Source organism: Nomascus leucogenys, chromosome 8 (assembly GCF_006542625.1).
Source record: "Nomascus leucogenys isolate Asia chromosome 8, Asia_NLE_v1, whole genome shotgun sequence".
Lineage (NCBI taxonomy): Eukaryota > Metazoa > Chordata > Mammalia > Primates > Hylobatidae > Nomascus > Nomascus leucogenys.
Genome location: NC_044388.1, coordinates 30,321,828 through 30,343,987, shown reverse-complemented (window position 1 = coordinate 30,343,987; position 22,160 = coordinate 30,321,828). Strand labels below are relative to the sequence as shown.

The following is a 22,160-nucleotide window of genomic DNA, read 5'->3' as shown; positions in this document are numbered from 1 at the left end:
GCTCTCAACAGCCTTGTCTTCTGAGAAGACACTTAGAAAAGGACTTAACTGAAGGAGCGATTTTTAAGCATTGTCATGTGATGGGCACCACCGAACAGGCACTGACTAGAACCACTGAATCATAGATTATTTTCTGAATGGCCACAGACTTGATTCTGATCACAGTTGGGCTGTGTCATTTATGTTGGAAATAAGCCACCCTGATTCTCAGGAAAAGGTGGTCTTGCCACATTTAACAACTTGATAAGGAAGGAAAAGTACCTTTTAAAAAAATAAAGAAGATAAATGACAATGTTTGGATTGACTCAGGGAACACAGTGGCAAGAACCACAGCTCTAAGCATCAACCCACATGTTTACATTGTGGGTACAAGATCTTCACCAATGTTGATTTATAGACTCAAACTTCTCGGTATGTGCTTTCCTTACCACAACCTGCGATCTGACACTAACCCAGGCTGCTGAGTCCTGAGACAAGCCACAGCCCAGCTTCAATATGGGAGGGGATGGTGATGTGCCTGGGTACAGGGGAGGTGGGGGCAAGCCTCCAGAGATTTCTATTTTTCTTTTTTGTTTTTTACCATCAAATCAGGTTCTGGTGCTTTCTCTGCAATGACCTGGGACTTGCTCAGACTCCAGTCTTTTCTCTTAAACTTGCTGATCCGGTTCTCGCTGTTCTCCTCTCTGAGGGACAGATCTTCAACTCTGGCACCCGATGAGGCCCTGCGCTCCAAAAGTGGCTCCAAGATTGAGCTATTGGCCAGGAACAAGGACAAACACCACAAACAATGATCACCTTGCAATGAAAATTCACTATGAAAGTACCAGCAGTTATGACAATTTAGGCTACTTTTTTTTTTTTTTTGAGACAGGGTCTTTCTCCCATCATTCAGGCTGGAGTGCAGTGGTGCGATCACAGCTCACTATAACCTTGACTTCTGAGTAGCTGGGACTACAGGTGTGTACCACCATACCCAGCTAAACTTTGTATTGTTTTAGTAGGGATGGGGTTTCACCATGTTTCCCAGGCTGGTCTCAAACTCCTGGGCTCAAGTGATCCTCCTACCTCGGCCCTCCTAAAGTGCTAAAGCTAGAGGCGTGAGCCACCATGCCCAGCCTCCTCAACCTACTCTTGACCTATGACTTCACTCTCAGATTCTAAATCTAAATTTTCAATTACAACTGAACAAACATCTCAAGGTGTTAATATACAGAAACAAGACCATCAGACAACTGGACAAAAATATTAGTGAGTATCTTATCCCAGGAAGAGAAGGTCTTAATTCAATGTATAGGCAAAGACAGAATCTTTAAAATAAGAGATTCAATAGGCAGTTTTATGCAGTGGGTTAGAGCACAACTCTGGAGCCAGATAGCCTGTGTTCAAATCCTATCCACAAACTACATACTACTAGAATGTAGTAATCTAGATTACTACATACTACTAGAATGTAATCTAGATTCTAGAGGTAATCTAGATTCTAGAAGTAATCTAGATGCTAGATTACTACATTCTAGAAGTAATCCCAGCACTTCTAAGAATGCATCCTAATAAGAAAGCTACATGTCCAAATATGTTTGCTACAGTTTTTAATAAAAATATATTTTATACTGATACAAGTTACATATTTTTGTATTAAAATCTATAATGAAGTTTTATGGTTAATTGTTTAGAAAGAAGGATACAGCTTAAATATTCTATAGTAGGAGAATAATTAACCATGGTATATTTGTATGATGCAATGTCAATTGCCATCAAAAATGATGGTAAAACCTGATAATAATAAAGATTACACGGCCAGGCACGGTGGCTCATGCCTGTAATCCCAGCACTTTGAGAGGCCGAGGTGGGCGGATCATGAGGTCAGGAGTTAGAGACCAGCCTGGCCAATACGGTGAAACCCCATCTCTACTAAGAATATAAAAATTCACCAGGCATGGTGGTGGGTTCTTGTAGTCCCAGCTACTCAAGAGGCTGAGGCAGGAGAATTGCTTGAACCCAGGAGGCGGAGGTTGCAGCGAGCCGAGATGGCACCACTGCACTCCAGCCTGACAGCGCGAGGCTCTGTCTCAAAAAAAAATACATAAATAAAGATTACACAGCAACATGACAAATGCTTATAATAAAAAGATAAGAAGGAACAGCAAAATACCAAACTATATATATGCTATAATTGGAGCTATGTAAATATACCTATATCAACAGAAAAGAATGCATAATTTAAGAAACACTACATATTTGATTTCCAGGTAGGGTGGCATTCAGGTAGGTTATTTTTATGATGTAATTATTGTATTATGGAATTAAACATTTGTGAAAAAATGGTGAGTCAACTGATAACTTATATTCAAGACTTAATGATGTATAAATGCTCATAACCTATATTTTAAATACTTAACGATGTATAAATGTTCATCATCTATATTAAATTAAGCAGTAGGCCACAAAATGATAGATGCAATGCTTTTCCACTTGTATAAAAAATAAACAGGGCCAGGTGTGGTGGCTCATGCCTGTAATCCCAGCACTTTGGGAAGCCGAGGTGGGTGGATCACGAGGTCAGGAGATCGACACCATCCTGGCTAACATGGTGAAATCCCATCTCTACTAAAAATACAAAAAATTAGTTGGGCATGGTGGCGGGCGCCTGCAGTCCCAGCTACTCAGGAGGCTGAGGCAGGAGAATGGCATGAACCCAGGAGGCAGAGCTTGCAGTGAGCCGAGATCGCGCCACTGCACTCCAGCCTGGGCGACAGAGCCAGACTCCATCTCAAAAAAATAAAAATAAAAAATAAAAAATAAACATACTTTTTTGGTATTATATACCTGAGCTTTAACAGTGGTTATCTTTGAGTGATGAAGTAATAAAGCATTGTTTTCTTTTAAAAGTTTCCAGTACTTTAGCAATATATTATTTAAAAATAGTAATCTTAGGCAGAAAGAACATAACTACATAACTATAACTCCTTTCAAATATTTTAAGTTTGAACATATGGAAAGGCATTTTATGTTTCTGGCAAGGAAGCCTCAGCATCAAAAAGCCATCAGTCTTCCTAAAGTTAGTCCATACATTTAACATGATCCTAATAAAAATAGCAATAGGATTGTAGACAAATTGATCCAACAGTGAGCAATGAGCGACACTAGCCACATTAAATTCTGAAAAGGAATATTAGGAAATAAAACATGTTTTATATCTATAATAATTAAGATTGCACAGTATTGATACATGAATAGACAGGTAAATCCAAGAAATAGAAAAAAAAAGTCCACAGACTAAAGAATATGTGGAAATTTGATTTTTTATAACATTGACATTTCAAAAAAAAACAAAAAGATGACTTGTTCACTAAATGTTATAAGAAGAATTGAGTAGCCATTTGGAAATAAAAATGTTGGCTCCATACCTAACATATTATATTAGAATAAATTCTAAAGGATTACAGACAAAATTATAAATAGTGAAACCCTAAAAGTCAATGAAAAAGAAAAAAACAGTACCTTTTGTGTTATCTTAGAGTGGGAAAGGCCTTTAACTGTGAAATAAAATCCAGAAGTCATAAAATAAAAGATTGATTATGTAACTACATAAAAAAATCAGCACAACTCAATAAAAAATTAGAAGCAACAAATTAGAAGTCAAAAGATAAAGGAGAAATTAGGAGAAAACATTTCAACTCGTTTCACAGACAAAGGGCCAACAATTCAACAGAAAAAAGTATTTGACCGCAGGTCACAGAAAATAAAACATAAACAAATGAAAAGATGTTCAACTTCAGGCAAAACAAGAAAAATAAACAAAAACCAAAAAACAAACAAAAACTATACAAGAAAATATTTTCCACCTATCAGATTGGTAAAATTTAAAAAGACTAAGAGCACAGTTTGGTGGCTAGGGTAAGTAACTAGGCACTCCTGTGTGTTGCTGGTGGGAGTGTAAACTGTTATAATCTTTATGGAAGTCGGTTTAGGAATAATTTTCAAAATTGCAAATATACATCTTTGACAGAGCAATTTCATATACGAGATTTTTCCCATATTGATATAGTTGTATATGTACAGAATAACTTGTGTTTAAGGTTATTTATTGTCACACTGAAGTAACAGTAATAGAGTGAAAGCAACTGAATGACCACCAGTAAGCACTGGTAGAATATACAGGTTGAATATCCCTAATCTCAAAATCCAAAATCCAAAATGCTCCAAAATGCGAAATATTTGACTGCTGACATGACACTCAAAGGAAATGCTTACTAGAACATTTCAGATTTGGGGTTTTTGGATTAGGGATGCTGAACAGGTATAACGCAAATATCCAAAAATACTAAAACATCCGAAATCCAAAACACTTCTGGCCCCAAGCATTTTGGATGAGGGATACTCAATCTGTATCGTGCCACATACATACAATGAGCTATATCTATAGCTACAGAAAGCATAAAGAGGGGGCTTTTTATGTTCTGAAATGGAATGAGTTTCAAGATATAATAGTAAATGAAAAAAGCAAAGTAAAGAAAATTCTACCATTCATATAAAAAAGTGTGGGGAAGAACATATAATTACGCAATGCTTGTGAATCTATAAAGAGCTGCCATGGGGGTACCAAGAACGTGAATGTTAGCATCATCTGGCCCTGGGGGTGGGGCTACTGCAGGGGTTCTACTGTAGTGGGAAGTCTGAGATTAAAGGGAGATTTTTTGTGACATATTGTTTGGTTCTTTTGGAATTTCATGTCATGTGATTATAAAACCTATTCATAAAATAAATGTAAAAATTTATTTTTTAAAATGGAAATGATGAAAAAAATAGGTAATGACTATAGGTATGTAATAGTGTGGTAGGATTATGGGTGATTTGTCATTTTTCATTTTTAGTAACCGTTGTTATTATTCTGCTAATCATGACATTCCTCATGGGGAAGACAATGAGATGACCCAAAGGCTATTTTTCTCAAAGGAGTGATGCGTGGCTAAAGGCAAACATTAGTAAGACGTTACTCCGCCCTTCCTGCAGATTAAAGATGAAACCCTTACCCATCAGATCCGGGTCTGGAAGGAGCATTGTCAGATGAGTTTGAAGAGGTGGAAACCACAGAGGAAGTGACTGAGGTGATGGACAACCTCCGCAGAGTGGAAGACATGATGTAGGGGAGCACAATAGACCCTGTGCGGCTTTGCTTCCTCTCCGTCAAGTTGGGTGGCTGAAAACATACGACTCCACATGGTTAGCGGGCCTGGAATCCAGCTCCTATGAACTGGCACAGCTGCCCTGTTTGCTTGTGGCTAACCAGTACCCATCTGTATTGGCTGGCACCCCATTCTGATTGGTTGGTGCCTGTGCTGCCTCTGTTGTTAAATATTGCACTTACTGATACTGTTAGCTATAGGTACAACTTTGGTTAAACCTCCCTGATTCTAAGATTAGAGACAAAGTTGTCATAATTTTCTGCTACCTACATGAGAGAGGAAAAAATTAAGATGTGCCTCACACTCTCCAATAAATAGCAAAACCTTCCGTCTGCTTCCCCAGCTCAGCTTCTTTCAGTCTTTTAAAATATGGAATATTGGGGTTAGAGAAAATTTTTAGATTGACACTGTAGACATGCAGCTTAACCTGGTGAATCCTATGTTCTCTAGAAATGTCACCAGTAGGATTACCCCCAGATGCCACCATATGAAACTGACTCACTAATACTGGCCTAGTTCTAATAATGAGTAAGCTCATTAAGTCGAAGACGGTCTTTGCTGTCTAGCAATGTGTGTGCAAAAGACAAATGCTCCTAGAAAAACTTAAGTAGCAGCAGGTTAGGAGGCACAGTCTTAGGAAGAAGGCAGGACTGAACACTTAATGGCTGAAAGACACACTCAAAAAGATACCCTGGAGGAAAGTGTACTGAAGGTGGGCAGACAGGAATGGGGGAGAAAAGAGCATGAAAAGAAGCTCAGAGCTTTGGTTTGAGGAAATAATGTGAAAATAAGGGGTTTAAGAATAAGACCATTAAAGGGCTGGGCATGCTGGCTCACACCTGTAATCCCAGCATTTTGGGAGGCTGAGGCAGGAGGATTGCTTGAGTCCAGGAGTTGGGGGCCAGCCTGGGCAACATAGTGAGACCCTATCTCTACAAAAAAGTCTTAAAAATTAGCTGGGTGTGGGCCGGGTGCGGTGGCTCACACCTGTAATCCCAGCACTTTGGGAGGCCGAGGTGGGCGGATCACAAGGTCAGGAGACTGAGACCATCCTGGTTAACACAGTGAAACCTGTCTCTACTAAAAATGCAAAAAATTAGCTGGGTGTGGTGGCAGGCACCTGTAGTCCCAGCTACTCGGGAGGCTGAGGCAGGAGAATGGTGTGAACCTGGGAGGTGGAGCTTGCAGTGAGCTGAGATTGCGCCACTGCACTCCAGCCTGGGGAACAGAGCGAGACTCTGTCTCAAAAAAAAAAAAAAAAAATAGCTGGGTGTGGTGGAGCACACCTGTAGTTCCAGCTACTCAGGAGGCTGAGGTGGGAGGATGGCTTGAGCCTGGGAAGTCAAGGCTGCAGTGAGCTGTGATCACGCACTGCACTTCAGCCTGGGTGACAAAGAGAGATCCTGTCTCAAAAACAAAAACAAAACAAAACAAATAGAGTAAGACCATTAAAGAGAACAGGATGAATTCAAAGAAAAAAATGCAGATAAGTAAAGCTAGAACGTATTACACCATCACTTGCTGGAGAGAAAAGGTTAGTACATGCACTATCCACTGAACTGCTCAGGAGGAGAAAAGAAAATTGTAGCTGTGAGGAGCTCATCAAAAGCAATTATGAAAGCAGCTACATGCATATGAAATGTAATTCACAATTCCTTCTTCCCTTCAAAGGCGTGAAAACTGTACACTTTTCATCAAAATAGATACTATTTCTAAGATTAGGAAAAAATGTAAGAATTTGGCCAGCCAGCACGAGAATAACCAGTGTCTAGGATTCAGAAAACTTTGAGTTATTTTGGTTTTTTTTTTTGTTTGTTTGTTTGTTTCGAGACAAGAGTCTCGCTCTGTCGCCCAGGCTGGAGTGCAATGGTGTGATCTCAGCTCAATGAAACCTCCGCCTCCTGGGTACAAGCAATTCTCTTGCCGCAGCCTCCCGAATAGCCGGGACTACAGGTGCCTGACACCATGCCCAGCTAATTTTTTGTATTTTTAGTAGAGATGGGGTTTCACCATGTTGGCCAGGCTGGTCTCGAACTCCTGACCGCAAGTGATCAGCCCTCCTTCGCCTCCCAAAGTGCTGGGATTACAGCTGTGAGCCACTGCACCTGGCCTGATGTCTAGTACAGTGGTTCTCAAAGTGTTGTCCCCAGACCAGCGGCATCAATATCACCTGGGAACTTCTCAGAATTGCAACTACTTGGGCCCCACCCCCAGATCTATGGAATCATAAACTTCAGGATTATGATGGCTCAGTCATCTGTATTTTCACAAGCCCTCTGGGAGGTTCTGTTCAAGTTGGAGAACCTCTGACCAGCACAAGGACTGTTCAAGGTCACCAAGAGGGGAACACACTCTCTCCCACCAGCCCCACTATTTCCATGCCATAGCTAAGTTATTACAACTCATTTGGAATCTGAAAAACGAATCAGTGTCAAAAAAGGTCACAGAGCCTAGAAAAAGGTGTGAAGGCTACTGAGATCATGCTTACCAGTGTTATAACCCCATAGTGCTTTTCTACTTTCTCCTTGAGTTCCCGGAAGCAAGAAGACAACCGCTCATGCAGCGGCTTCAGCTGCTCTGTCAGTTTCTCCCCGTGAATGCGGATCCCTTCTGTTAGCAGGGGCATCTGGAAAGAAGGGCAAAAAATGAGTGCAATGTGCTTCAGGAAGGGGGATCGTTTTGATTTGGTTGGGGAAGGGAGGGATGGGGTGGAAAGGTAAACTGCTAGACACGGTGCTGGCCAATGGGAAGGCCACTTCTCAGTGTAGGGCTTGTGGACTGGATGGACTTTGGTCAATGATGTGGGAAAATGTGCACACCAAGAATACAGGTTGGCCCTAAACTGGGGAAGGGCTGTGGGATGAGGCAAATCTAATGGGGTCCTGGGGCACTTCCATGGATGAGCAACTGATAGGTTCAAGTCTTAGACTGAATTTGGTAGTCATGTTTTCTACCACTGCCCACTGAAGTCTTGAGAGAAAAAAATGAGGCCAGCATCTGTCAGCTGGACACACATGCCAGGAAACCAACAGATGAACTTTTTTTTTTTTTTGAGATGGAGTCTCACTCTGTTGCCCAGGCTGGAGTGCTGTGGCGTGATCTCGGCTCACTGCGACCTCTGCCTCCTGAGTTCAAATGATTCTCCTGCCTCAGCCTCCTGAGTAGCTGGGATTACAAGCATGCACCACCATGCCTGGCTAATTTTGTATTTTTAGTAGAGATGGGGTTTCACCATGTTGGCCAGGCTGGTCTGGAACTCCTGACCTCAGGTGATCCACCCACTTCAGCCTCCCAAAGTGCTGGGATTACAGGCATAAGCCACTGTGCCCGGCCCCAACTGATGAACTTTGATCTCAGCTTTAAGAAGGCTCCATCAACCCTGGGCCGTTTAACTGCCGGCCAAGCAAACAAATACATACATAGGTGGTGGTTTCACAAGGGTTAAAAAAACAAAGAAAAGTAACCCTGAGTGGGCTTGTAGACTTAAGCCCTGGAGAATAATGGGTGTCCCACACTGTGGCCTCCCCAGGAGTGCAGAGGAAAGCTGTCCTGTACCTGTAATGCTATTAGTTGCTTTAGCAGCTCAACCTTCTCCTGGTCTTCAGGATGCTCCTGCAAGTACTTTTCTGTAAAAAAAGCCTAAAAACAGAGCATATGCAAGTTTTAATTAGAACACATTCCTATCTGTGCAGGAAAGCCTGGAAGGGTGAAACATGAGTCCTGTGCTGAAGAACCAGGTGTGTCTAACTAAAAATGCATCCCTTTCCTGGGAGAGCTCTTATACTATGTTGGCAATGCAAAAAAGTGTGTGCTATTGTGTGGTCTTTCCTTGATTAGCGAATTCTTCGCAAAACTACATTCTTAGCAGTCACCAGCCCACCACACACACACACACACTAATCAAATAATCATCATCAACAAAGCAAAACGTCATTCGTTAAAATAACTTTCCCAAAGAAAAAAGTAAAGGCGAAATGGCACTATCTCAAGGCTAATCATTAAATTAAGTGCATAGATATTATAAGGGAAAGAGTAAAAAGTTAAAAAACAGGAGACGGAGGTGACAGTTTTTCTTCTCGTCCCGTGATATTGGCTATATCATGCTTTTTTCCTATATTAAGTGAAGGTTAATATTTGCACTTTCTTACTAATCCCCTATCCCAAATGCTATTTTAAAAAGAAAATGAGATGGAGATGTAAAGACATTTCAAAATATTAAATGCTGGTTGCCCTTATTATTATACATCAGCACCATGCTCGCCAGTAAACACTCATGACCCCCCCGCCCCCGCCCAGCTAAGTCCCTATAACAGGTAAATAAAACCCAAACTTAAATTCCAAACACAGGCCTTACATAGGGCACTGTTTTAAAGACAGAATTCATCAGGAAAGAGAAATAGAAGTTTGCAGCAAACGTTTCCAACAGAGTCCAAAATTGGAGTGACATGTTTTCTTCCCAGACCTTAACATTCATTTCTGAAACTGCTTTCAAAGACCAGCCTTCAGATTCCCCTTCAGTCTTCTGCTTTAATGCCATGAAAGCCAAACCCCCCATTATATAAAACCAAGAGCTCCTGGAACTACAGGACAGACTTATAAAAGTGAATGGCCCATTTTGCATGGCAAACAAAGTATGTGCAAAGCCTGTCTTGGGAGCAGACATTATGGGTTGAATTATGTCCCCCAAAATTCCTATGTTGAAGTCCTAACGCCTGGTACCTCAGAATGTGACCTGTGCTTTTTGGAAGCAGAGCTGTTGCAGATTTAATTAGTTAAGAGGAGGTCATACATACTGGAGTAGGGTGGGCCCTTAAGCCCATATAACTGGTGTCCTTATAAAAAGGGGAAATTTGGAGACAGAAGTGCAAACACTGGGAGAACATTATGTAAAGAGATGCAAGAAGATGGCCATCGACAAGCCATGGAGGAGCATCCTCAAGCCATGGAGCACCAAGAAGACACCAGAAGCCAGGAAGAGAGACATGGAACATTCTTTCACACATCCTTGGAAGGAACCAACACTGTGACACCTTGATTTCAGACTTCTTGCTCATGGAACAGTGAAACAAGAAGTTTTTGTTGTTTTAAGCCACCCAGTTTGGAGAACTTTGTTACAGCAGCCCAAGCAAACTAATACAACAGAGAATACGAATATATATGAAATAATTATCCCAAAAAGAAGCATGACAATATAATACATGAGCAAAACGGCTCATTCTAGCCAGGATCACATTTAGAGGGACTGTCAGTATAAATGAAAAAGGAGTATTTACTGAAGTTTTCATTGACTTTTACCTTTCAAATACAAGTACTTGAAATTTTTGAAAGTTGTAACAATTTTGTTTTTGCTAAATGGTAGAACACATGGAAATTCCCAAAGTATTGGTTAGATCAGGGAACACTGGAGTCGAGTGCCCTGAAATTCATTTTTCTAGCAGAGTTCTGCCTCAGAACAGAAAGGGGAGATGAATTACAGCACACAGCTCCTGTGTTCTTATCACTTTGGCGATGAATAAAGAGCTGGATTAGAATACTTCACCTATTACCTATTACCATTACATATTACATCAAATATGTAATGATGGGCTTTCCACTGATTGCAATACATCATGGTGATTAATGAGTTTACCTTTTTCTTATGTTTAGAAATGTGCAGTCATACATATTAATTAAATGAATACATTAGTATTTTAAGCCAAAGGTCCCGAAATGTATGTATGTATATATGTATTTATTTATTTATCCTAGCTTTTTGTTCATTTTAATTAGAACACTGTCAAATGAAGCTGTCATTGACACTGTCAATGAACACTGTCAAATGAACACTGTCATATGAAGCTGGAAAAACTTCATATGATATTATGTATTATTCACAGATATTGGCATATATAAATCTGTGATTGGGGGTATTCTGTAAAAACTAATACTTGGAAAAAATACATGAAGATTAGTACCAAACAGTATATATGAAAAAGTACACACTGAAAGCATTACAGTATTTAAAAAGTAGTGTAAATTAGATCCTATTTTTATATTGACTGCCATTGTAACACTGGATATTATTACGGCACCTAATATGGACAAACTAGAATTTGTCTCTGGTGTTGAGTCTTTCCTAGCTGCTGAGTATAACAAGGCTAGAGAAGGCTGAGAGGCTGAGAAAAAGGACAGAAAGAAGATGATCATAGTGGCAGCCACAGAGCACAGATGTCACCACCCATGAAGAACATTCCAATTACACCATCTGCTCCAAGTAGGCAGGAAGAAAACCAACACTGGTGAAGCCTCAACTCTATGTCAAGCACTGTCTGATGTTCCTTCTATACAGGATGTCTCCCTTAATCTTCCAAATCCATCCTGTGATCTATCTTGTGAGTCAGGCATTTTTCTTTTTTTTCTTTTTTTTACACGGAATGTTGTTCTGTCACCCAGGCTGGAGTTCAGTGGTGCAATCTTGGCTCACTGCAGCCTCCACCTCCCGGGTTCAAGCAATTCTCATGCCTCAGCCTCTCCAGTACCTGAGATTACAGGCACCCACCATCATGCCCAGCTAATTTTTTTATATTTTTATTAGAGACAGGGTTTCGCCAAGTTCGCCAGGCTGGTCTCGATTTCCTGACCTCAGGTGATCCTTCCGCCTCCGCTTCCCCAAGTTCTGGGATTACAGGCATGAGCCACCGTACCGGGCCAAGTCAGGCATTCTTCTCACTTTGCAGATATATGGAGCTCAGAGAGGTGAAGCATGTTGCCCAGAGCACACAGTGGCCAACTGGAGGCCAGAACTGGGTCCTGGGAGCAACTGAGTGCAAAGCTCCTGCTCTTCCCAGGACACACACACACACACACACACACACACACACACACACACACACACGGACACAAGAGCACCACCCAGTTAATGCCGCTCACCCTTCCCCTCTGGCTCCTTTAATTTCTACCCACTTTCCAGGTGGCTCCACAGGGGTGTCCTTGCCAAATACTGATTTATATCCAAAAAGTTTATATTCAAAAAATATTTAGCCACTGAAAACATACCAAGCAATGAAAAATTCTGCCTCCATTAATTATACTTAACATAAACTGAATGCATGTTGTGTATTTTAAATGCTGTTACATCCTAACCCTATGCCATGGATTAAGTTGTGCCGAGTACTGCTTTCGTGTCTCTACTAAGAATACTTAGTTGAACTAATTTAATTGTAGAGTCAGGGCCATCAGTTGTCCACACAACCTCTGGCACACCAAGTCAGGCGGGGGTCCTCGAAGCTAATTCTGCTGCCCAGGGTGGAGTGCAGTGGCCCAATCTCGGCTTACTGCAACCTTTGCCTCCGGGGTTAAAAGTGATTCTCGTGCCTCAGCCTCCTGAATAGCTCAGACTACAGGCACGCGCCACCATGCCTGACTAATTTTTGTATTTTTAGTAGAGACAGGGTTTCACTATGTTGGCCAAGATGCTCTCGAGCTCCTGATCTCAAGTGATCCACCTGCCTCGGCCTCCCTAAGTCCTAGGATTACAGGTGTGAACCACTGTGCCCCGCCCCTAGAAGCTAATTCTAAAGAGAGTGTGGCTCTGCCATCCCCAGAGATGCTGCTCCATTTCCAGTGCGCCTGGGTGCCGGGGTCCACCCATTAGTTTGTATAACCCTCAGGGGAGACAGAATAACAGGTGCTTTGACCAGAGGCATGTTGGGTTTTTTTCTGTGACACTTTACTAGGCAATGTTCTATACCAGCTGGGTTGCTGATAGTCTCTAAGAAGTCAGGGACAATCGTTTCATTCACTCCACTTGCCAGAGGGAAAGTGAACATTTCTTAGAGCAGCTGTAGGAAATGAATTTGTCAGTGGCAAATGGCACAGAGGGAGGCACACAGACACCCAGGTCAGTGAATCCCTAGGGGATTCTAGGACCAAGCGAACCTTTTCATAGTTGGAGAAGCCCCCCATGACGGCCGGGTCCACGATGCCACTAAGCAGCATGGAGAGGGGGTGCACAGAGAGGGACCGGTCCCAGGCATGCTGCTGAACACAGTTGCTGATCCTCTCATTGGTCAGCTCCATGGTTTCGATGGCATTCTCCAGAGGACTGATCTCTTCCTGAGTGACAGAGCACATGGGAGAAAGAGGACACTTGTCAGCTCCAAGTAAAGAATGAAAAAAGTTTAACTCTTCCCTTGAAAAGGTATAAAATGCCCACAAGCTATAGAAAAGGGAAGATTTGCTAATCAAGGTTAAGCTTATAGCAGGGGTCCCAAAACCCCAGGCCAGTATCAGTCCGTGGCCTACTAGGAAACAGGCCACACAGCTGGAGGTGAGCGGCAGGTAAGTGAAGGGAGCTTCATCTGTATTTACAGCTGCTCTCCATCACTCGCATTACAACCTGAGCTCTGCCTGCTGTCAGATCAGTGGCGGTATTAGATTTTCATAGGAGTGCAAACTCTATCGTGAACTGCACATGCGAGGGATCTAGGTTGTGCATGCCTTATGAGAATCTAATGCCTGATGATCTGTCACTGTCTCCCATTACCTCTAGAAGGGACCTTCTAGTTGCAGAAAAACAAGCTCAGGGCTCCCACTGATTCCACATGATAATTATTTCATTATGTGTTACAATATAATAATGATAGAAACAGTGCACAGTAAATGTAACGTGCTTGAATCATTCCAAAACCATCCCCATCCCCCAACACCCCCCACCTTCCCACCCCAGGTCCATGGAAAAATTGTCTTCCAGGAAAGCAGTCCCTGTGTCAAAAAGATTGGGGACTGCTAGCGTATAAGGACACCACAATTTTTTGGAATACTGGTAAGATACAAAATAAGCTACTTAAAATCTCCTTACAAAGTAGAATGATGACTTAAACATGGGAGCTATGGTAATGATTACTCCTTGGACAAAATGTCTACAGAAAATTTGAGAAGAAAAGAACTGGACCTGTAGTAAGAATCATTTCCTAGGCAACACTTCCTTGGAGACTTTTGAGAAGATCAACGACAAGAGAATAGCAGGATATCAGATCTGAGTCACTTCTGCACCACCAAGAATATCCACTGGTAAAACGTTTGATGCTTCCTCCATGAAAAGAGGTAAGTGATCTTGGAGGCCATGCATTCAGACCATACATAATCTTAGTATGAATTCTATGGTTATCAGAAGTCAGAAATAATAGGATGTATTAGAATATACAGGCTGAATTTTGAATGAAAAGAAAATGAGACATAGTACAGAGTCAGAGAGTTCTTCCTATGGAAATGTCTACAAAATCAGGTTTCAAAAAAAACAAAAAAAAGTATCTCCTTCTTCATTTTACCCGTTATCAGTCAACATGACCTCCTATTCCAGACTTGATTCCAAAAGTCTCCATCCAAAATTCATATCCATAACGAGGAATAATGTCTAATTTTTTTTTCTTTTAGAGACAGGGTGTCACTCAGTTGACCAGGCTGGAGTGCAGTGGTGCAATTATTCACAGCTCACTGTAACCTACAACTCCTGGGCTCAAGCCATCTTCTTGCCTCAGCCTCCCAAGTAGCTAGGATGACAGGCACATGCCACCACACACAGCTATTCTTTTTGTGGAGGTGGGGGTCTTGCTATGTTGCCCAGGGTGGTCTTGAACTCCTGAGCTTAAGTGATCCTCCCACCTTGGCCTCCCAAAGTTCAGGGATTACAGGCATGAGCCACTGTACCTAGCCATGACTTATAACACATCAAACTTCAATTCAGCTTTGGTCAAGAAACATTTCTTGAACACCTACTTTAGGCTAAGTGCCATGCTATGCACCACAGATACAAAAGTGATTAAGATGTATGTACTTCATGGCTTGGAGGAGCTGATGGTGTTAGCAGGGTCTCAGCACATGTAAACATGGTAGGTTACAAACACGCCCAGGATGCCCCAGGGGACAGACAAAGGGCAGGTCACCCAACTTGGGTGTTCCAGAGATGGATTCATTGAGAAGCTGGTGCCTAAACTGAACCTTGATGGGAGTTAGTTAGGTGCAGAAATTGCAAGAGTGTGTTTCAAGCAGAGAAAACGATCCAATGTCACAGAGGACTGAAATTAGCATAGGACGAGCAGTAAAGTTCCAATAGATTGCCTAGGAGATGGGGCAGAAGAGTTAGGCCATATGTGTGTGTGCTAAGGAGGACAGGCTTTATACTCCAGGTACTTGGAGCCATGGAAGGGCTTTAAGCATGAGAATGGACGAAATGGTGAGATTTCCTTAATGGAATTCCCACTGAGGCAGTGAGGTAACTGGACCTGAGAAGGCCATGCATGGCAGGGAGGCCAATGAGGAGGTGGGAAATAAAACAGATTTAATCAATACTAAACAAGTAAAATGAGCAGCTTTTGGGAGAGATGAAGAGGGAGGAGTCTAGGGTGATTGTGGATGTGATTAGCGGAGAATAAAAGAAGAGAACAGGCTTTGGGAGGGAAGATGTAATTGACAGGAAACTCCAAAGCAGCATTCCAAAAATGTTTCTGGGTGCTGGCAGGATCGCTGAGCAGACACCACTCCTCTGGACATAAAAGAGTCATTCACTGTGAGTGACCTTTAGGGCTGGCGTTGTCACATCAGTTTTACAAAGGAGTTCTATTATACAATCACGCCTTTTATTTCTCTTTTGAAAAACAAAGTTGGCCAGAGGAGGCTGGTCAAGCTGGTGTGAATTGCAGAGGGAATTCAACAAAGGCTGTTATTATATTTGGAGACAGAAAGTTTTTTTCCAAGTGCCAATTTCAAATGACTCACTGTTGAAATCTGTTTGACTTCAAACCACTTGAGAATCCCAGGAAAGGTATATGCAGTCGTATACGTGGTCCGTTCAATCCACATCGTCTGGTGGCAAGAAGGAAAACATGAAATGTTGGTCAATACCCAGGAGGAAAACATGAAATGTTGGTCAATTCCCAGGGAAAATAGCAAAACTCCCTGTTTCAGTTAAGTGAGATTCTATTCTCAAATGCCTCGTAGGGAATGAGCCAAATTTTCTCATAAAATTCAAGGATTCTGGATGTTTAAAGCCGAAAGGGATCATCTACTTGGGACTTCTCACCCTACAGAGGGAAATGTGAGGTCTAGAGAGTTACGACTAGCCCAGGGTCATTATGAGCAGCAGGCCCAGGAAGAGTCCAGATTCTGGACTCCTAGTCTGGCATTCTCCATGCAGATGACAGCTGGCTGTCTGGGCAGTTAGCACTTGCTGTCTAGGTAATCAGCAGGTGAAGCCTCTGTTCCCAGGGGTGCCATCGTTTCTCCTGTGGAACTGTGGAACTGTGGAAACTGGTTAGGCAGGTGGAAGACCTCCACTTGGGATGTCAATTTTACCTTTTTTTTTTGAGACGGAGTCTCGCTCTGTCGCCCATGCTGGAGCGCAGTGGTGCGATCTCAGCTCACTGCAACCTCTGCCTCCTGGGTTTATGCAATTCTCCTGCCTCAGCCTCCCGAGTAGCTGGGACTACAGGCACGTGCCACCACGCCTGGCTAATTTTTTTGTATTTTTACTAAAGATGGGGTTTCACCATATTAGCCAGGATGGTCTCGATCTCTTGACTTCGTGATCCACCCGCCTCGGCCTCCCAAAATGCTGGGATTACAGGCGTGAGCCACCGTGCTCAGCCCGTCAATTTTACCTCTTAAAGGACAAAAGGGGTGAACTCACAGCAAATTCATTTTCTGGATCCTTTTCTCCTTTCCGGAACGGCCGGGAATATCTGAACTGCTGCACTTCATTGGCTCTGTAGTAGCTGGAGAAGGACAAAGCAATGCTGTATTTTTCTCTCTTAGAACAACCACTCCTCGACTTGACTTCAACAAAACCTGTAACACCACCTATCTGTTGGAGGTCTTCCACCCACCTGTCTGCCTGGTCTGAGTTTTACCCACTAAGTTTCTCATAATCAATAGTGCCTCCACATGAAGGCCTGAGAAAGTGCACAATTTGATTTTATTTCACACCTTACTTTTATATTACTTAGGAATTTATTTCACAGCACACAATTTTAGTTATTTATTTTATTTTTATTTATTTATTTATTTTGAGTCAGAGTCTCACTCTGTCGCCCAGGCTGGAGTGCAGTGACGTGATCTTGGCTCACTGCAGGCTGCATTTTCCGAGTTCAAGTGATTCTCCTACCTCAGCCTCCTGAGTAGCTGAGATTGCAGGCACGCACCATCACGCCTGGCTAATTTTTTTGTATTTTTAGTACAGATGGGGTTTCACCATGTTGGCCAGGCTGGTCTTGAACTCCTGACCTCAAGTGATCCACCCGCCTCAGCCTCAAAGTCACAGCACACAATTTGAAAAGGTATATGTGGCCAGGTGTGGTGGCTCACACCAGTAATCCTACCACTTTGGGAGGCAGAGGTGGGAGGACCGCTTGAACTCAAGACCAGCCAACCTGGGCAGCACAGCAAGATCCCATCTACACACACACACACACACAGACACACACACACACACACACACTTAGCCAGGTGTGGTGATGTATGTCCCAGCTACTCAGGAGGCTGAGGTGGGAGGGAGGGTCTCTTGAGCCCAGGAGTTTGAAATTGCAGTGAGCTATGATCATGCCACTGCATGCCAGCCTAGTTGACAGCGAGACCCTGTCTCTTAGTGGGTGGATTGCCTGAGCTCAGGAGTTTGAGACCAGCCTGGGCAACACGGTGAAACCCCGTCTCTACTAAAATACAAAAAATTAGCCGGGCGTGGTGGCGGGCGCCTGTAGTCCCAGCTACTCAGAGAGGCTGAGGCAGGAGAATGGCGTGAACCCGGGAGGCGGACGAGCTTGCAGTGAGCTGAGATCGTGCCACTGCACTCCAGCCTGGGTGAAAGAGCGAGACTCCGTCTCAAAAAAAAAAAAAAAAAAAAAAATTAGCCAGGTGTGGCGGCGTGCACCTATAATCCCAGCTACTTGGGAGGCTGAGGCAGGGGAATTGCTTGAACCCAGGAGGCAGAAGTTGCAGTGAGCCGAGATCACACCACTGTACTCCAGCCTGGGTGACAGAGCAAGATTCCGTCTCTCAAAAAAAAAAAAAAAAAAAAAGGGTGTATGCGCTTACACATACATTTGTGAACTCATTAGTCTAGTTTTATAACAGTTCTATCAATACTATTAGCATTTGGCTTTTCAAGACAAGGAATGAGCCCCTCCATCACTGGGGACCAGCCACTCCTCTGTGATGCTTTTGGGTGAAAATAAAAGCTCAGGGATCTGAAAGCTAGGTGTGAAATTTCTGATTTTCTTCTGCCTAAAAAAAACAAAACCCCTACATCCCTTTGTATTACCAAGCTTTTATCTTACACTCAAAGTAGAATAGACAGTAGGTCTTGCAAACTGCAATAAATGTAAGGCTTTGGTTTTGATGTACTCCAAACAAATGTGAGTGAGAGACAAACTTTTCTCTTTTTTGTAGAGACATTGTCCCACTTTGTTGCCCAGGCCAGTCTCAAATTCCTGGCTTCAAGCAATACTCCTCCCTCAGCCTCAAAAAATGTTGAGATTACAGATGTGAGCCACTGTGCCTAGACACAGATTTTTTTTTTTTAAATGAAAAACCACTTACTTTAAGATCTGTTCTGGAACAGGTTTATCCTTGTAGCTGGGCGGCAAGCTCATCACTGGCTTTACGGTGAAGCACTGCATGTCTGAGGAGCTCGTTAAGGAAAGGAGAGGGGCTGGGGCCGCGAAGGTGTCAGACACCAAACACCCCTGTTCCTCCTGCTTCACAGCCGGAAATGCCACCAGCACCAATCACTCCCTTTGACCTCAATGCCAGGACTGCATTGAAAATGGAGTTCCTTTGTGTATCACCGCAATGCCTTATTCAGTGATTACAATTAATCCTAGGGTCTTTTTTTTTTTTTCGGTCAGACATCTGGCAAACAACCCTTGCCATAGGGAAATAGACATCAATGCAATATCAGGAAATAGGTACTTAGAAATGGATTTAAACAATTTCTTGGGACAAGCATCCCTCTGAAATCACCAGACTCAGAGCCCAGGCAACAAGAATTACTTTTATCTTTGGATCCCGTCTGTTTATCCAGTGCCACAGTTGGGCACTGTGCTAGGTATTTTGAATGTGTTATCGCTAATATACACAACAACTCTACATGAGGGATATTCTTATTCTCTTTTCACAGATGGAGAATCTGAGGATAAGAGAGGTTAAAATCCAACATCACACAGCTGGTAAATGGTAAAGTTAGGCTTCAAAAGCAGCTCAAGGGTAAGCGCTCCTGCTCTGATTTAATGATCGAGTCTTAGAAAGTCTTAGCTCCCCAACCCACCAGGACAGAGATACTGTCTCAAAGTCTACAACAGAATCCAGAATTCAAAATAGGAAGTCTATGTTCCACTTAAGCTCCCCATCAGGCTAGGAAGTATATTTCATATCCATCATCTGTCTATTATCTCTCCTGTTTTGTTATGTCATCACCACCAGCTAATGCTATTAGGGTCCCAAAGACTTTACACAGAATGGGAACCTGCGTCAGAATGCTTGAGAGGATGGTGTGTCTGCAGAGAAGGGACTGTAGCTCCTATCTTCTCTGGCTTTGCTGGGGCTGTGCACAGCCATAAGAGCCTCGGGGCCATATTCCACCTGGGAAGGATACACTGCTTTGGGGAGGACTTGATGTCTTCCCCAGGAGGCGTGGTACTGGTCATCTTCTCCGCATTGGGGAACTGGGTTAGCAACCTCAGGCTGAAGTCCTCTCGCCTCTCATACTCCTTTCCCCGATAGATGAAGATTTTATTCTGCAAGTGACAGACAGCAAGGGAAGTCATTAAATAGGAAGAGTGGAGAGGCAACTGGAGTTCCAGGTACTGAGGGAGCCATTGCACTCCCCAGCCAACGTTCAATCCACACCATCAAGTTCTCATTGAATATCTAGTCCGTGCCCAACAGCAACCGTCATCTCTTACAAGAGCTGCGGTTTATTGGAGAAGTTAAATCACAGGCATAAAAAATACTTAGCCCAGTGCTTCTTCCAGTGTGGCCCAAGGACCATGGCCAGTCGGCAAACAGCCTGGACCCATCTGCAAGGAAATAAGGAACTTGTGCCCTCATTTAAATCAATGACATCACCAGGCATGCTGATATTTTCATGGCAAGACATTCTTAAGGAAGGAAGGAAGTGCATTAATTTACACTGAGGTATAAACTCCTAATCGATCTCATCACGATCCAGCAACAATTTGTGGACAAGCAGTTAAACGGCACTGCCTAAGAGAATGAGGAGAAACAATGTGTCTTCTGGCACAGAAACAGAGTGACAGAGAACAGAAGCAATGTACCACAGTCCCCAGCCAATCCTGAAAGTCTAATAGAAAATCACTGCATTAAATACTATTTTCTCCACTCTAGACTGTAAATATAATCTCTTCAATCATTTTTTTTCCCAAAGAGATTTCCTAGGCCCCAGGCATGGGAGTAATTTGTCTCACAGGTGTGGTTGCCTGGGCAAGTGCAAACATAGCCATGTTTGAAATGAGCAGTTTGCATTGGTAGCCCACACATGATTCATTTTTAACCAACACTTGGGCCCAGGTTGTCTTGTAAAATGTCTTTGAAAATCACTTGTCCATTCATATAAAAAATATGTATTGCGCAAACAGAAGATCAGCTGGACAACAGGAATACAATGGTGATCTTGCTCTAAACAGAACTTACCTTCTAGAGGAGAGAATAAAAAACAAGCAAGTAAATAAATAAGTAAACATGATAGTGTAAGTACCGTGAAGGCAATTACACTTTCCAGGCAAACACCGAATGAAGGGAGTAAAAACTACTGGATCTTTTGGAATACATGATAAAACTTTTCCAAGCTAGGAAAAATCTATGGGACTCAAGCCTGTTGAAATTCCATCATTCAGACGAAACAATGGTGGGCAAAGGATCAGAGTGTAATACAGTGCTAGTTGTATGATGCAGATGATAACTGTAAAAGGAATCAGAGAAGCAGGTCAGGAAGAATTAGCTCGACTGGAAAGAGAAGGCTTCAAGGAAGACATGGGCCTTAGATGGGCATAGACAGATGAATGGGATAAGGAAGCGTAAAGAGAAGGGGTGCAAAGGGCCAGGCGGGTATGTGGAAAGGGTCAGGCCCAGGGGTGGAAATTACAGAATTCTGGGAGAAGAAATGAGGTTGGACTGGAAGAATGGGCCAGAAAATCAATGGTCTCGCATGGCAGGCAGAGGTTTCAAAGACTCGGAACGTTCACTGGAGGTTCTGGAAGGCAGGAGACGCATGATGAAAGAAGAAGTGTAGGCAATGTAAGCCAACAGTGGCATCTATGCCCAACTGAAGGCTCACAGGCTGGACTGAGCAGAAGAAGGAAAAGTAAAAGCATGAGAAAGAGAAGTAATGGCATTCAGTGTTTGCCTCTTTGGTGTCGGCAGGAGGGCAAGGCAGACAGGGGAGTCGACGCTGATTCAAAGATCACTGGTCTTGAGCCTGGGCAACATAGTGAGACCCCGTATCTAAGAAAAAATAAAAACATTAGCTGGGCATGGTGGTGCGCACCTGTAATCCCACCTCCTCAGGAGGCTGAGGCAGGAGGATTGCCTGAGCCTGGGAGGTCAAGGCTGCAGGGAGCTGTGATTACACCACTGCATTTCAGCCTGGATGACAGAGCGAGACCCCGTCTCTTAAAAAAAAAAAAAGTCATTGGTCTTGGAGTAGGAGGAACAGTGGTACCCTTGACAGAAACAAAAGAGATAATGAGATCTCATTGGGTTGGAAGGAGAGGATGATGTAATTTTAAATATTCTGAATTCGGGGAAATATCCCATAGAAGAGAACGACACTGAGGTTATATCACTCCTAAGGATTTTATATTCAGTACGCCCTTGAGGTATGTTAACATCTCTAAACTACTTTACAGTTTATAAAGCACTCCTATATGCTATTAACTTAATTCTCAAAACTTTCCTGTGATGTAGGCATTATTTTTCTAAATTACG

General features: G+C 42.9%; 1 protein-coding gene across 1 annotated transcript in view; it reads right to left on the bottom strand.

The window, feature by feature from the left end:
* Positions 1-22,160, bottom strand: part of DOCK5 (dedicator of cytokinesis 5) — a 234,068-nt gene that overhangs the window by 6,917 nt on the left and 204,991 nt on the right. The window contains exons 41-49 of the mRNA XM_030816990.1: positions 19,810-19,951; positions 18,756-18,837; positions 16,852-16,936; positions 15,942-16,028; positions 13,104-13,280; positions 8,742-8,825; positions 7,675-7,812; positions 5,034-5,200; positions 581-752 (exon numbers count right to left, since the gene is read on the bottom strand). Of these exons, the coding sequence (XP_030672850.1) occupies positions 581-752; positions 5,034-5,200; positions 7,675-7,812; positions 8,742-8,825; positions 13,104-13,280; positions 15,942-16,028; positions 16,852-16,936; positions 18,756-18,837; positions 19,810-19,951 (1,134 nt within the window). The remainder of the gene's footprint in view (positions 1-580; positions 753-5,033; positions 5,201-7,674; positions 7,813-8,741; positions 8,826-13,103; positions 13,281-15,941; positions 16,029-16,851; positions 16,937-18,755; positions 18,838-19,809; positions 19,952-22,160) is intronic.